The sequence below is a fragment of the Nerophis lumbriciformis genome, linkage group LG13 (assembly GCF_033978685.3).
Source record: "Nerophis lumbriciformis linkage group LG13, RoL_Nlum_v2.1, whole genome shotgun sequence".
Lineage (NCBI taxonomy): Eukaryota > Metazoa > Chordata > Actinopteri > Syngnathiformes > Syngnathidae > Nerophis > Nerophis lumbriciformis.
Window position 1 is genome coordinate 47,196,020 of NC_084560.2, and position 16,795 is coordinate 47,212,814.

The 16,795-nt window shown below is 42.4% G+C and overlaps 2 protein-coding genes across 20 annotated transcripts in view; both read right to left on the reverse strand.

Annotated features, from left to right (window-relative positions):
- uchl3 (ubiquitin carboxyl-terminal esterase L3 (ubiquitin thiolesterase)) overlaps positions 1-16,795 on the reverse strand; it is a 111,795-nt gene that overhangs the window by 83,021 nt on the left and 11,979 nt on the right. The gene's annotated exons all lie outside the window — the stretch shown is intronic.
- Positions 4,294-16,795, reverse strand: part of mycbp2 (MYC binding protein 2) — a 183,818-nt gene continuing 171,316 nt past the window's right edge. For all 19 annotated transcript variants that reach the window (XM_061970697.2, XM_061970705.2, XM_061970692.2 and 16 more), the window contains 6 exons: positions 16,294-16,482; positions 16,095-16,202; positions 15,633-15,842; positions 15,455-15,562; positions 9,545-9,710; positions 4,294-5,509 (listed from right to left, as the gene is read on the reverse strand). In XM_061970697.2, the coding sequence (XP_061826681.2) occupies positions 5,394-5,509; positions 9,545-9,710; positions 15,455-15,562; positions 15,633-15,842; positions 16,095-16,202; positions 16,294-16,482 (897 nt within the window). In that variant the 3' untranslated portion in view covers positions 4,294-5,393. The remainder of the gene's footprint in view (positions 5,510-9,544; positions 9,711-15,454; positions 15,563-15,632; positions 15,843-16,094; positions 16,203-16,293; positions 16,483-16,795) is intronic.

The window sequence follows — 16,795 nt, forward strand, 5'->3', positions numbered from 1 at the left end:
AGAATATCCATCAATTTCCTACCGCTTGTCCCTTTTGGGGTCGCTGGAGCCTATCTCAGCTGCACTCCGGCGGAAGGCGGGGTACACCCTGGACAAGTCGCCATCTCGTCGCAGTGCCAACACAGATAGACAGACAACATGAATTTATTTATTTTTAATTTATTTATTTTTACCATGAATTGATTAAGTTGAAAAACTTATTCTGGTGTTACCATTTAGTGGTCAATTGTACGGAATATGTAATTCACTGTGCAATCTACTAATAAAAGTGATATATATATATATAATATAAAATCTACATATAAATAAAAACATGAACAACACTAGATAAAACATAAACATAGATACAAATGTAAATAAAAACATGAAAGCACTGCATAAAAACAAGAAGGCAGAGAAATGAGATAAAAGCTGTGCTAAAAAGGTGGCTTTTTAGTCCCTTCAAATTATATTTTTGACACATAAACCATAAAACTGAATATAGTAACTTGTTTTTAACTAGTAATTACTAACCAGATATACTGCAAAATAAGGGACTCAAAAAAAAACAGAAGAAAAACCAATACATTCAATGGTGTGCTAAAATAAATGAACTAAATTAATAATTAATATGTTTAACTAAACTGTCGTTAAAATTAAAGTGCGCATGAAAAAACTGCTTCACCACTTTAATCAACATTTTTGTGCTTCAGAAACTTATCTTTGACTTTCGCTCCAGACTTCTTCTGTTTTGAGTTTGTCATTCCTGCCATGAGTGGTGGAAAAGTGTATTACACAACTGAGTAACGCAAGCTGGGAAATAGATATTTTAGGGCGGCCCTCCAGGGGGGCGCTCAGGCCCTATGGTTAAGAAACACTGCTCCATGTGACAGGGCAGTTTTTAAGAGTGTACATGTAGAGCAAACATGCTGAGAAAAGATCCACTCTCGGATAGGCTGCTGTTTTTAGGGACCCACTGCAAAAATACTAAGCAAAAATCCTCTCTAAATGAGAGGCGGCTGTTTTTAAGGATTGTGGAGGGAGATGTGGCCAGCGCTGCCTGCAGGAGCAAAGGTCACCGCCTCTGTCCATGGTGCTGAGGACAGAGCACCAAGTGCTGACGGCGAGACACAGCTGGCTGGTGATTAGATTTCACAGGTGGTACGTGTTAATCTAATCATCTGTTGTCTTTAACAGTAAGCGGCCGGGAGCAGGAGGGGAGAGAGGATACGGACGTGACTGAAAAGTCACGTTCTGCTGGAGAAAGAGTTGGACTGAAATCTATGCACATTAAAAACTTTGTTAAAACTGCACGCTCGGCTCTTGTGGTGTGTCTACAGTGGAGCTTCTAGGAGGCAACTTCCACGAGGATCTACTGAGGAGAGAAACAAATCAAAGATCCTCCATGTCAGTGATTCTCAAACTATGGTACGCAGGCTTCATCTAGTGGTACATCAAATACATATGTAATATGGCCAAAATATTAAATATACTTGTTAAATAAAATCTCTGCCTTGTTTCAATGAATACATAGGCCTACTACGCTACTGTACTTTAACATTGGGCTTCATGAAGATACGTGGAGAGCGAAGTGTTTTCTGAAAAGTTTGACAACCGCTCCTTTATATGACGGGACGCTGTTTTTAAGGATGCACAGGTACAGCAAAAATGCTGGGTAAAGCTTCTCTATATAACAGGCTGCTGTTTTTTAAGGACCTACTGAAAAAAACACGAGTCAAAGATCCTCCATATGAAAGGAGCACCAAGGACCTACTGCACATACTTGCCAACCCTCCCGGATTTTCCGGGAGACTCCCGAAATTCAGCGCCTCTCCCGAAAAACCTCCCGGGACAAATTTTCTCCCGAAAATCTCCCGAAATTCAGGCGGAGCTGGAAGCCACGCCCCCTTCCAGCTCCATGCGGACCTGAGTGACGTCAGGTGCGCAACACCACGTAAATCGTTGGCCAACCAAAAAGTAACCCCAAGTACGCTATAGCCAACATTCACCAGGAGATGGCAACAGACAAACATAGATCACTCTATTACATTCCTCCCCTTTTAGAAATGTATAGAAGTTACTCAAAATAAATAAACAACCCAACCAAAAAATGCAGCAGCTCAATTAAAAAACTGTACTTAAGCCACATTATTTTCTTTTTTTTTTTAGTACTGAACTCTTAACCCTCATTTGTAAAAAAAAAAATAACATGCTTATTATACAAAAAGTATTTGTACACCTTTAACACACATTTTTATAGTCTTCAGAGATTCAGTTTTTTTGGTGGTACTCGAAACCTTTCTGGGTACCTGCGAAAGGGTGTTCAGCATGGTTAGAAAAATAGTGACAGAGAATAGAACAAGGATGGACAATTCAATCCTTAACTCAACAATGAGTAGATGAGTGTTTTCTTTTATTTATATACAGTGGGGCAAAAAAGTATTTAGTCAGCCACCGATTGTGCAAGTTCTCCCACTTAAAATGATGACAGAGGTCTGTAATTTTCATCATAGGTACACTTCAACTGTGAGAGACAGAATGTGAAAAAAAATCCAGGAATTCACATTGTAGGAATTTTAAAGAATTTATTTGTAAATTATGGTGGAAAATAAGTATTTGGTCACTTCAAACAAGGAAGATCTCTGGCTCTCACAGACCTGTAACTTCTTCTTTAAGAAGCTCTTCTGTCCTCCACTCGTTACCTGTATTAATGGCACCTGTTTGAACTGGTTATCTGTATAAAAGACACCGGTCCACAGCCTCCAACAGTCAGACTCCAAACTCCACTATGGCCAAGACCAAAGAGCTGTCGAAGGACACCAGGAAAGGAATTGTAGACCTGCACCAGACTGTGAAGAGTGAATCTACAATAGGCAAGCAGCTTGGTGTGAAAAAATCAACTGTGGGAGCAATTATCAGAAAATGGAAGACATACAAGACCACTGATAATCTCCCTCGATCTGGGGCTCCACGCAAGATCTCATCCCGTGGGGTCAAAATGATCATGAGAACGGTGAGCAAAAATCCCAGAACCACACGGGGGGACCTGGTGAATGACCTGCAGAGAGCTGGGACCAAAGTAACAAAGGTTACCATCAGTAACACACTACGCCGACAGGGAATCAAATCCTGCAGTGCCAGACGTGTCCCCCTGCTTAAGCCAGTGCATGTCCAGGCCCGTCTGAAGTTTGTTAGAGAGCACATGGATGATACAGCAGAGGATTGGGAGAATGTCATGTGGTCAGATAAAACCAAAATAGAACTTTTTGGTATAAACTCAACTCGTCGTGTTTGGAGGAAGAAGAATACTGAGTTGCATCCCAAGAACACCATACCTACTGTGAAGCATGGGGGTGGAAACATCATGCTTTGGGGTTGTTTTTCTGCTAAGGGGACAGGCCGACTGATCCGTGTTAAGGAAAGAATGAATGGGGCCATGTATCGTGAGATTTTGAGCCAAAACCTCCTTCCATCAGTGAGAGCTTTGAAGATGAAACGTGGCTGGGTCTTCCAGCATGACAATGATCCCAAACACACCGTCCGGGCAACGAAGGAGTGGCTCCGTAAGAAGCATTTGAAAGTCCTGGAGTGGCCTAGCCAGTCTCCAGACCTCAACCCCATAGAAAATCTGTGGAGGGAGTTGAAAGTCCGTGTTGCTCGGTGACAGCCCCAAAACATCACTGCTCTCGAGAAGATCTGCATGGAGGAATGGCCCAAAATACCAGCTACTGTGTGTGCAAACCTGGTAAAGACCTATAGTAATCGTTTGACCTCTGTTATATAACCTTTGTTGGCAATAACAAAGTATTGAGTTGAATTTTTGTTATTGACCAAATACTTATTTTCCACCATAATTTACAAATAAATTCTTTAAAAATCCTACAATGTGAATTCCTGGATTTTTTTTTCAAATTCTGTCTCTCACAGTTGAAGTGTACCTATGATGAAAATTACAGACCTCTGTCATCATTTTAAGTGGGAGAACTTGCACAATTGGTGGCTGACTAAATACTTTTTTGCCCCACTGTATATATATATATATATATATATATATATATATATATATATATATATATATATATATATATATATATATATATAGCTAGAATTCACTGAAAGTCAAGTATTTCTTTTATATATATATATATATATGAAATACTTGACTTGGTGAATTCTAGCTGTAAATATACTCCTCCCCTCTTAGCCCCGCCCCCACCCCGACCACGCCCCCCCAACCCCCACCTCCCGAAATCGGAGGTGTCAAGGTTGGCAAGTATGCTACTGCATGACAGACTGGTGATAAAAGACAATGTGTCAATTTTGCCAAACAGACAATCTGGTTTATTATTACCATTCCACTCCATCCACCACAGATATTACAGAGCATATTGACAAGTTATTTAGCTTTTATATATATACAGTAAATGTATCCATATATATATAATAGCAGCTGTTTGGCCCCCCCCTCCACACTAATACGGGAAAGCGTTACAAATGTACATGGTCATCATTTTGGTGTGAAGAGCGATGCCTTCAAGGTGTTGTTTCGCTGAGGTTGGCTGTTAAGATTTGGTAGGTACTATAAATAGCATGTACATCATGTTGCCATGACAACAGAAGATATAATTAGAAGAGCAGGGACCGTCTACTGTATAAAAATGTACAGTGGCTTTATTGACATACATTCCATAGCTGTTGTTGTTGTTTTGTTTTTTTAAAACAGCTGCAAAATAGGAGGCACACCCAGTATTGCACTTCATTAAAAGTTCTGGCTCCAAACACAAACCCAGAATTATCAAAGAAAGTGAGAAGTAGCAATACAGCTCATGTTTTGAATAGTATTATATATACATAAGATTACATACACTATTTTTCCTTCCAAACAATAACAGTCTTTTTTTACCCCCAATTGTGTTTTTTTTGTTGTTTTTGTCTATTTACGATGCACTTGACAGCTGAGAATACTGTACAAGGTTACCAAAAGTATTTACGTACAACAATAAATGTAAGATAATTAGGAAGCTGCAAATACGGCCTGTTTTTTTTTTCTGGGACAAACGTATTTCAATGTGGTTGATCAGGAGCTGTGTAACGTTTATAGAATAAGGCGGCCGCATGCAAGCACGCCACAGCTTTTTTTTTTCTTCTTCTTCTTTTTTTTAAATACATCATTGCTTGATTGTTCAGGTTACTCTGCATCCCAAAGTCTGGATTACTGGAGAGCACACCTGAGGACTCCGGGCTAGCCTCGGAACCTGGACCCGTTCATCCCCAGCAGTGGGTTTGGTGGAAGGGTGCGCAGGCAGGACCGCGCCGAGCTTCACGCGCTGAGCTTCCAGCAGCTCGCCAGCTAGCCAGAGATCACAGTGGAGAAAAAAATGCTTGGCCAAGACGGACGACGGTCTTGGGGCGTTTTAGAAGGTGTGAGCATTCCTGCACACCCCGCAGCCCAGAGCGAACTCCTCCCCTGTTGGCGGGTGGACCACATGGAGAGGACATTCTGTGCCCTCCAGCTGCTTGCCTTTGGGACCTGGCACAGGGGAAGAAGGCAAGTTACTTAGACCAGTTAAGCTACTTAATGACATGCTAAAAAAGAATGCGTAGATGTATGATATAAATATATGTCATGTCTGTGTGATCAGGTTTTATTTTTGGACTTTTTGTGCACTTTTGTTTTGTTTTGTCACCATAGTTACCCATTAGTTTCACCTGTCATGTCACGCACCTGTTTTGAGTCACGCACCTGTTGTTAATCATGTCCATAAGTATTTAAGTTCATTCATTTTCTGTTGTTCGTCCTGACGACCTCACAACACATTTATGCTCTGTTCATGCCTGATACTTCTTTTCATGTCAATTCCTCAAGCCAAGTAAGTTTTTGTTCCATATTTACAGGTAAAAGCCAGTAAATTAGAATATTTTGAAAAACTTGATTTATTTCAGTAATTGCATTCAAAAGGTGTAACTTGTATATTATATTTATTCATTGCACACAGACTGATGCATTCAAATGTTTATTTCATTTAATTTTGATGATTTGAAGTGGCAACAAATGAAAATCCAAAATTCCGTGTGTCACAAAATTAGAATATTACTTAAGGCTAATACAAAAAAGGGATTTTTAGAAATGTTGGCCAACTGAAAAGTATAAAAATGAAAAATATGAGCATGTACAATACTCAATACTTGGTTGGAGCTCCTTTTGCCTCAATTACTGCATTAATGCGGCGTGGCATGGAGTCGATGAGTTTCTGGCACTGCTCAGGTGTTATGAGAGCCCAGGTTGCTCTGATAGTGGCCTTCAACTCTTCTGCGTTTTTGGGTCTGGCATTCTGCATCTTCCTTTTCACAATACCCCACAGATTTTCTATGGGGCTAAGGTCAGGGGAGTTGGCGGGCCAATTTAGAACAGAAATACCATGGTCCGTAAACCAGGCACGGGTAGATTTTGCGCTGTGTGCAGGCGCCAAGTCCTGTTGGAACTTGAAATCTCCATCTCCATAGAGCAGGTCAGCAGCAGGAAGCATGAAGTGCTCTAAAACTTGCTGGTAGACGGCTGCGTTGACCCTGGATCTCAGGAAACAGAGTGGACCGACACCAGCAGATGACATGGCACCCCAAACCATCACCCAACCATGCAAATTTTGCATTTCCTTTGGAAATCGAGGTCCCAGAGTCTGGAGGAAGACAGGAGAGGCACAGGATCCACGTTGCCTGAAGTCTAGTGTAAAGTTTCCACCATCAGTGATGGTTTGGGGTGCCATGTCATCTGCTGGTGTCGGTCCACTCTGTTTCCTGAGATCCAGGGTCAACGCCTACCCGTGCCTGGTTTACGGACCATGGTATTTCTGTTCTAAATTGGCCCGCCAACTCCCCTGACCTTAGCCCCATAGAAAATCTGTGGGGTATTGTGAAAAGGAAGATGCAGAATGCCAGACCCAAAAACGCAGAAGAGTTGAAGGCCACTATCAGAGCAACCTGGGCTCTCATAACACCTGAGCAGTGCCAGAAACTCATCGACTCCATGCCACGCCGCATTAACGCAGTAATTGAGGCAAAAGGAGCTCCAACCAAGTATTGAGTATTGTACATGCTCATATTTTTCATTTTCATACTTTTCAGTTGGCCAACATTTCTAAAAATCCCTTTTTTGTATTAGCCTTAAGTAATATTCTAATTTTGTGACACACGGAATTTTGGATTTTCATTTGTTGCCACTTCAAATCATCAAAATTAAATGAAATAAACATTTGAATGCATCAGTCTGTGTGCAATGAATAAATATAATGTACAAGTTACACCTTTTGAATGCAATTACTGAAATAAATCAAGTTTTTCAAAATATTCTAATTTACTGGCTTTTACCTGTATAGTAACAAACAGGCGTAAAGCAAAGCATTTGACCCATTAAGCAAGTGTAAAAAGAAGTTGATTGCGGTTAATCGTAACGTCGCAACTCACAAGAGTCTTATTTTTATTGGACAGAGGGGACTTGCGTCATTTTTTAAACATTTTACCCGTCACACAAGTGTAAAAAGAAGTAAAGACTTTAATGGCAAATTGTATCGAGAAAACAAATTTGAAGTACAGTGGCTTTAAAGGGTCAAAAAATCAAAATAATAGAGGTGGAAATATTTGGGCACCTTACGATTCGATACCAAGTAATCTATTACTTGGTATATATATATTATAATAAAACCTTGTATAAAGAGGTTACAGGTTACAAAAAGCTCCTTTTGGCGTCTGACGTACGACTTATACGCACAGTAATGGCCTAAAACTATTTTAAAACATTTATTTGTACAATTTTATTGAGAAAAATAACAAAATGATAGTCAAGCTAATAAAAGAACACCGAATAACCCCAACTCTACGATACTTGGGGAAAACATTTACAAAGCAATTGAGAAAACAAACAATTACAACACTTATGAAATACAAATCTAAAAAAAAGTAAAACCAAAACTTAATAAAACCAACAGTATCAATAATGATAATATTCATAAAAGTTGTGTAATGTTATAATCTAATAATGCATTCTTAAAAAATTAGCAAATGTTTTTTTTTAAATAGATAAAAACATTTAAAAATAGATTTTGAAGAAAGGTGACCGTTTTTTACAAAAAGTTTGTTTTGAAGGGGGAATAGCAAACTTCCTGTAGATTTTTGCTGGAGGGTGTCAATTTATGAAATGTAGGTCTAAGTGAGACCTACGAGGAGGTTTTTGTTTCATGTCTCTCCGACCTTCCCAGTGGGAGTTACAGGCAGTTTTGTCATTTTTTTCTTCCGAGGAGCAGTTTTTTCTCCGTTTTATTCAAAAATCGCTCTAGAGCGCAATTTTTAAATTTGGGGTTAGGTTTTTTTTATTGGATCACAATTTTTGCCAGTCCTGATGTGTGTGTTCAGTTTGGTGAGTTTTGAAGCATGTTAAGGGGGTCAAATTACAGCTCAAAGAGGCAAAAGTGACTGTTTTTAGTACTTTTTTGTCTTGAAGGGGGAATTGCCAACTTCCTGTTGATTTTAGCCCGAGAATGTACCATTATGAAAGTTAGGTCTGAGTCAGACCTACATAGAGGTTTTTGTTTCATGTCTCTCCGACCTTCCTAGTGGGAGTTACAGGCAGTCTAGTTTTTTTCCCCCGTAGGGGGCGCTAGAGCGCAATTTTGAGTTTTGAGGTTCGGTTTTTTGATAAAAAGTTTTGCCGTATATTACTGATGTGTGTGTAAAATTTGGTGAGTTTTGAAGTATGTTAAGGGGGTCAAATTACAGCGCAAAGAGGCAAAAGTGACTGTTTTTAGTACTTTTTTGTCTTGAAGGGGGAATTGCCAACTTCCTGTTGATTTTAGCCCGAGAATGTACCATTATGAAAGTTAGGTCTGAGTCAGACCTACATAGAGGTTTTTGTTTCATGTCTCTCCGACCTTCCTAGTGGGAGTTACAGGCAGTCTAGTTTTTTTATTTCCCGTAGGGGGCGCTAGAGCGCAATTTTGAGTTTTGAGGTTCGGTTTTTTGATAAAAAGTTTTGCCGTATATTACTGATGTGTGTGTAAAATTTGGTGAGTTTTGAAGTATGTTAAGGGGGTCAAATTACAGCGCAAAGTTGCGGAATAATAATAATAATAATAATAATAAAACCTTAGAAATTCAATAGGTCCTCTGTGGGAGTCCTTATGCAATGGGCCATGCGGGCCCTAATTATGGATCAATTTATAATCGGAATAAATAAAAAGGGCAATTTGGATGTGAATCAATTTGTTTGAGCACCCTTAAAACTGCTGGTTGGTGTGAGAGTGCCTATGCTACTAATCCACGGGACACTAACCTTCAGTCTATCTTTTGGAATAAATGTAACGTAAATGCCAAAGAAAAAGCAAAACACATGCGGACATTGATACTTTAGTTAGTCAGCCAGTCCGAAGCAGGTGTCGACTTAAACAGGTACCACTGTATTTATTTATGGAAACACATGTGGACATTGGTACTTTCTCCCAACATGTTGAACTGTACGACCTCTGGAACTAGAGGCTCCAGCTGTACTCCTTAGCAAGAAGAGTGATGTCCTTACCTGCAGGGCAATGTGGCAGCTCCTCCTTGGGCACGCTGGTCATCCTCTGGAAGTCGTCATGGCAGGCGTTGCAGAAGTGCGTGGTGCCGAAGCAGAAGAAGACGGCCACGGAGCAGCAGTAGCGACATTTGTACTCTAAGAAGTCTGTGCCGTGCTTGGAACACATCTGGTGAGAGGACACATCAGCATGGACACATTTCAACAAAACTGCCAACGATAGTCTATTGTGTAGTTAAAAATAACATCTTAATGTATAGTTATAGCAACCACATTCAACTGCAATACTCCTCCATAACATGAATTCAACTAGAGGCCATTTTAAAGTTAAAGTTAAAGTACCACTGATAGTCACACACACACTAAGTGTGGTAATATTACCCTCTGGATTTATGACTTTTAACAGTCATAAAATGTTTGCCTCCATGTCTGCTTAAAAATAAGTGAATTCAATGTTTATTTCTATGAATTGTCACATATTCTTAACATTGTCTAACATACTTGCGTAATAATAACAAGACTATTTTTAATGCATCCATCCATCCATCCATCTTCTTCCGCTTATCCGAGGTCGGGTCGCGGGGGCAGCAGCCTAAGCAGGGAAGCCCAGACTTTCCTCTCCCCAGCCACTTCGTCCAGCTCTTCCTGTGGGACCCCGAGGCGTTCCCAGGCCAGCCGGGAGACATAGTCTTCCCAACGTGTCCTGGGTCTTCCCCGTGGCCTCCTACCGGTCGGACGTGCCTTAAACACCTTCCTAGAAAGGCATTCGGGTGGCATCCTGACCAGATGCCCGAACCACCTCATCTGGCTCCTCTCCATGTGGAGGAGCAGCGGCTTTATTTTGAGCTCCCCCCGGATGGCAGAGCTTCTCACCCTATCTCTAAGGGAGAGCCCCGCCACCCGGCGGAGGAAACTCATTTGGGCCGCTTGTACCCGTGATCTTGTCCTTTCGGTCATAACCCAAAGCTCATGACCATAGGTGAGGATGGGAACGTAGATCGACCGGTAAATTGAGAGCTTTGCCTTCCGGCTCAGCTCCTTCTTCACCACAACGGATCGATCCAGCGTCCGCATTACTGAAGACGCCGCACCGATCCGCCAGTCGATCTCACGATCTTGAACAAGACTCCGAGGTACTTGAACTCCTCCACTTGGGGCAAGATCTCCTCCGCAACCCGGAGATGGCACTCCACCCTTTTCCGGGAGAGAACCATGGACTCGGACTTGGAGGTGCTGATTCCCATCCCAGTCGCTTCACACTCGGCTGCGAACCGATCCAGTGAGAGCTGAAGATCCTGGCCAGATGAAGCCATCAGGACCACATCATCTGCAAAAAGCAGAGACCTAATCCTGCAGCCACCAAACCAGATCCCCTCAACGCCTTGACTGCGCCTAGAAATTCTGTCCATAAAAGTTATGAACAGAATGGGTGACAAAGGGCAGCCTTGGCGGAGTCCAACCCTCACTGGAAACATGTCCGACTTACTGGTGGCAATGCGGACCAAGCTCTGGCACTGATCATACAGGGAGCGGACTGCCACAATCAGACAGTCCGATACCCCGTACTCTCTGAGCACTCCCCACAGGACTTCCCGAGGGACACGGTCAAATGCCTTCTCCAAGTCCACAAAACACATGTAGACTGGTTGGGCAAACTTCCATGCACCCTCAAGGACCCTGCCGAGAGTATAGAGCTGGTCCAGAGTTCCACGACCAGGACGAAAACCACACTGTTCCTCCTGAATCCGAGGTTCGACTATCCGGCGTAGCCTCCTCTCCAGTACACCTGAATAGACCTTACCGGGAAGGCTGAGGAGTGTGATCCCACGATAGTTGGAACACACCCTCCGGTTCCCCTTCTTAAAGAGAGGAACCACCACCCCGGTCTGCCAATCCAGTGGTACCGCCCCCGATGTCCACGCGATGCTGCAGAGTCTTGTCAACCAAGACAGCCCCACAACATCCAGAGCCTTAAGGAACTCCGGGCGGATCTCATCCACCCCCGGGGCCTTGCCACCGAGGAGCTTTTTAACTACCTCAGCAACCTCAGCCCCAGAAATAGGAGAGCCCACCACAGACTCCCCAGGCCCTGCTTCCTCATAGGAAGACGTGTTTTAATACAATGATAATAAATCACATTAATAGCACTTTTCTACACGCAGATGCTGAACAACTCGTGATTAATCACAAAAAATGATCACATTAATCATGTATGTACGCAGATTAAGCCTGCAATTTATGTGGACCACAGATGGTCCTTGAACCTTAACCGCACAGCTCCCTGAAAGGCGGAGCGGGTTGTTCTATGGTCAGTGATCAGGTCAGTGCTTACGTGATGAGTAAGAAGTGCACTCGCTGGCCAATTTCACTCCAAAACACACACTGACTGGACATCAGATAAAATGGTCACCAAGATATGAGCTAATAAATGACGTGCATTCTCGTATGTGGGCTTTGTACCGAGGATGTCGTTGTGGCTTGTGCAGCCCTTTGAGACACTTGTGATTTAGGGCTATATAAATAAACATTGATTGATTGATTGATTCTCGTGCATTCAAGTAAATATATATATATATATATATATATATATATATATATATATATATATATATATATATATATATATCGGTTCGGTACGGGGGTGTACCGAACGAGTTTCTAAGCTAAAGTCTTAACAAGCTGCTTTGCTTCTTCTGCCTCTGTGTCAGCACCCAGCATTGTCCCACCCACACAACCATCTGATTGGTTACAAACAGAGCGGTAACAGCCAATCAGCAGTGCGTATTCAGAGCGCATGTAGTCAGTGCTTCAGTGTCCAGCAGGTAGGTGTTTAGCAGGTGAGCATCAGGCAGCGGACTCTCCCCAAACTATAATAAACACCTCCCAGTCAACTACTAGTAACATCACTATGAGTCCGTTGACCTTCTAGAAACTTAAACTGCAGCTCAGCTCACTCGCAGTCCTGGCTTAAGGTGAAGGCTAATTAGCTTTTAGCGTAACGTTAGCTCATTTTGCAGTGCGTGTGCTTGTGCGTGTGTGTGTGTAGTCTCTCCTATTGCTATTGTACTATTTTTTCAGCTACAGTTACATGAATCATTAGTAATGCTGCAGCCTAGTTTTGAATGGCAGGGTCCCTGCTATCACATGTTGATAAAAATATAACATTTACGTAATAAAAATCAACTACAGGCTTCCCAAATGCTGTAATAAATGAAGCATGATGAGTTGACTTGAAACTGTTTAATGTTGCACTTTTTATATGTAGAAGAAAAGTTTATTTTATTTTATTTAATCTGAGCAACAACTTGAGGCAGTTTAATGTTGATTAACGTGGGCAGAATTATTGTAGTGTTACCAATGTTAAAAGGATAAAGTAATTGTTTACAAATTTGGTAAATAAATATCCAAAAAATGTATATTTTGTCGTTTTCTTACTGTACCGAAAATGAACCGAACCGTGACCTCTAAACCGAGGTATGTACCAAACCGAAATTTTTGTGTACCGTTACACCCCTAATATATACACTTATATATATATATATATATATATATATATATATATATATATATATATATATATATATATCATACTTGCCAACCCTCCCGGATTTTCCGGGAGACTCCCGAAATTCAGCGCCTCTCCCGAAAACCTCCCGGGACAAATTTTCTCCCGAAAATCTCCCAAAATTCAGGCGGACTCAGGTCCTCCACAATATAAAAAAGCGTACCTGCCCAATCACGTTATAACTGTAGAATGATGGAGGGCAAGTTCTTGGTTTCTTATGTGTGTTTATTGTTAGGCAGTTTCATTAACGTCCTCCCAGCGCGGCAACAACACACAACAACAGCAGTCACCTTTTTGTCTACCGTAAAGCAGTTCGTCTGCCGTAAACAGCAATGCCATCTAGTGCATTTGATGAAATGTAAACTGGAGCCTCCGTGTTTGTTATTTTGTAGTTTCATACAGCATATGCGACATTTATAAACCCTCGGTAACACTTTTTTAAATAGATTCAATCTTGCACGTGGAAAGTTTAAGTGAGTGTTATGTGTGTGTATATGTGTAAATAAATGAACACTGAAATTCAAGTATTTATATATATATATATATATATAATATATATATATATATATATAATATATATATATATATAATATATATATATATATATATATATATATGTATATATATATAATAAAATAAATATATATATATATATATATATATATATATATATATATATATATATATATATATATATATATATATAGCTAGAATTCACTGAACGTCAAGTATTTCTTATATATATATGAAATACTTGACTTGGTGAATTCTAGCTGTAAATATACTCCTCCCCTTTTAGCCACGCTCCCAACCACGCCCCCGCCCCCGACCACGCCCCCCCATCCCCCACCTCCCGAAATCGGAGGTCTCTAGGTTGGCAAGTATGATATATATATATATATATATATTAGAGATGCGCGGATAGGCAATTATTTCATCCGCAACCGCATCAGAAAGTCGTCAACCATCCGCAATCCACCCGATCTAACATTTGATCAGAACCGCATCCGCCCGCACCCGCCCGTTGTTATATATCTAATATAGACGATGCAAGGCATTAGTGAGGTTATAAAGCTTTTGCCTGTTAAAGAAAGGAGACTGATCCAATGCAGCACACACATTCGCTTGCCACGCTGTCACGACCCAGACGCACACCAATGCGCAATCATATGGGAGCCGCGCTTGGATGTGCGCTCAGCGCGGCGACGGCCGGGTATATGGGCCCGACGCTCCAGCGCCATCCATTTTCAGGGCTAGTTGATTCGGCAGGTGGGTTGTTACACACTCCTTAGCGGGTTCCGACTTCCATGGCCACCGTCCTAGCTGCTGTCTATATCAACCAGGGTGAGCCCCACCCCTTTCGTGAGCGCACTGCGCGCGGAGTGACCCCTGTTACGCGCCCCCGGCAACAGGGGTGGCGGGCAGGTAAGCTGCGCGGGCGGAGCGCGCGGAGTGACCCCTGTTACGAGCCCCCGGCCACGGGGGTGGCGGGCAGGTAAGCTGCTTACCTGCTGCGCGTGACGCCGGCCGCGGCGAAGGCGGACGAGGCGGGGTGTCGGTGCGGTGGGCGCGGTGGTGACCCTGGACGTGCGTCGGGCCCTTCTCGCGGATCGCCTCAGCTACGGCTCCCGGTGGGGCCCTCTCGGGGGAAGGGGCCTCGGTCCCGGACCCCGGCGAGGCGTCCCTTCTCCGCTCCGTAAAAGTGTCCATCTCTTTTTTTTTTTTTCTTCTGTTGTGGCATATGCAGCAGGTGCCTGCTCGTTTTTCGTATGTGGGTAACAACATTTAACTATGTATATATATTTACCAATTGGTTTAACTGCCACCCGCCTGAATCTATTTAAAATCTAATTTTTTTTTATAATTTGAACCACCCGACCCGACCCGACCCGCGGATAAAATCTAATTTTTTTTAATTTCATCCGCCCGATCCGCGGATAATCCACGGACTCCGCGGTTGTGCCCGCAAACCGCGCATCTCTAATATATATATATATATATATATATATATATATATATATATATATATATTTAATATTGACAATCTAGGTATTGTCATAGAAATGTTCTGCAAATATGTATCTGTACCATAAATGGTCTCGTGAACACTTGTTTGTGAAAATCCCATGCCGCCTTTTTTGTTGTTGTTTTTGGTTTACTTTTCAGTTTACGTGAGGACACGGGCACTGTGATCACACGCACACACACACACACACACACACACACACACACACACACACACACACACACACACACACACACACACACACACACACACACACACACACACACACACACACACGCATCTAGTTGGTCAACGCTGTGGTTGCAGGTGTCGTCTGACCCACCTGAGCCCTGGAGACATCTGAGCATGCTCCACAAATCAACTCGCTGGGGTCGTAGTCATCGCCTTGTCCCGCCTCTGCGTCACAGCGGGCCTCTCCCCCGAAATAAGCCTTCAAAAAGAAACCAGCCGTTAACCACCAACGCTGCATGAAATACTAGGCACAGTGGTGACCGTGGTACCTTTTTGCACTTATAGCAGACGTAGTACGCGTATCTGTTCATGGCGAAACCTGCGGGGTCGTTATGGAAGCGCGCGCCTGGCGTGGTGATGGCCTCGCTCTTATGCAGACCCTCGTACTCTAATCTCATCAGCGCCTTCCTCCTCACGTCCTCGTAGAGCTCCTTGATGGGGTCCAGTAGGTCTTTGATCACAGAGTGGTTGATTTTATTCTGTAGGGGGGGCAAACAAATGACACAAACTCACAGGATTCTGATTAAATGTTGCATTTTCTAACAGTAGAGCAGGTTTAGGATAGGATGGACTTTTATTTATCACAAAATGGGGAAATTACGTTGCTGCAGTGCAGGTTTTTACATACAGAAGAAGAAGTAAAATGTAATGATAAACAAAAAAAACTGTAATAAATACTACATGAGAGTGAAAAGTGGATAAATACACTCAACCATGACAGGTAACCTCACCTTGCATATTGGACACAACATGAAGCCAAAAGTGATTCTGGGCCCGAGCCAGCGGTTCTCCAGAACACGACGGGTGCACTGAAGATGGAACACATGAGTGCAGTCCAGCTGGGAATAATAATAATAACAAAAAAAAAGATATATCATGAGAAACTAATGTAAGCATGTATTATTTTGTGTGGTTCCCACAGTTACTGACCTGTACTGCGGGGGCAGCAGAGAGCGCCTCGGTGAAGCAGATCATGCACATGTCGTCAGCGTCTTGTTTCAAGCAGCCCGTGTTCTTGTCGCAGCCGTGCAGACACGGCAGGCAGGAATCCTCGTTCTTCACGCCGCCGCATTGGTGTCCGCAAGGGTGGGTCTTACTGCACGCCAGTTTGGAGTACTCCTGAGGGGAGGCAATGGGGAATGATTTGATTGCCCTTCAAACAATGTTATACATGCAGAAAAACATGCTAAAATATATTTCATTTAATATCATATATAATAGTACACATATAATATATAGCATATTATCAAATGTATTGTTAATTTGTCAAATAGCCTCTGAGCTGCAAAAAGTAAACTCTTAGCAAGGTTAAAAAAAAAAAAAAACTTTTTTTTTTTGACAAATATCCATCCATCCATCTTCTTCCGCTTATCCGAGGTCGGGTCGCGGGGGCAGCAGCCTAAGCAGGGAAGCCCAGACTTCCCTCTCCCCA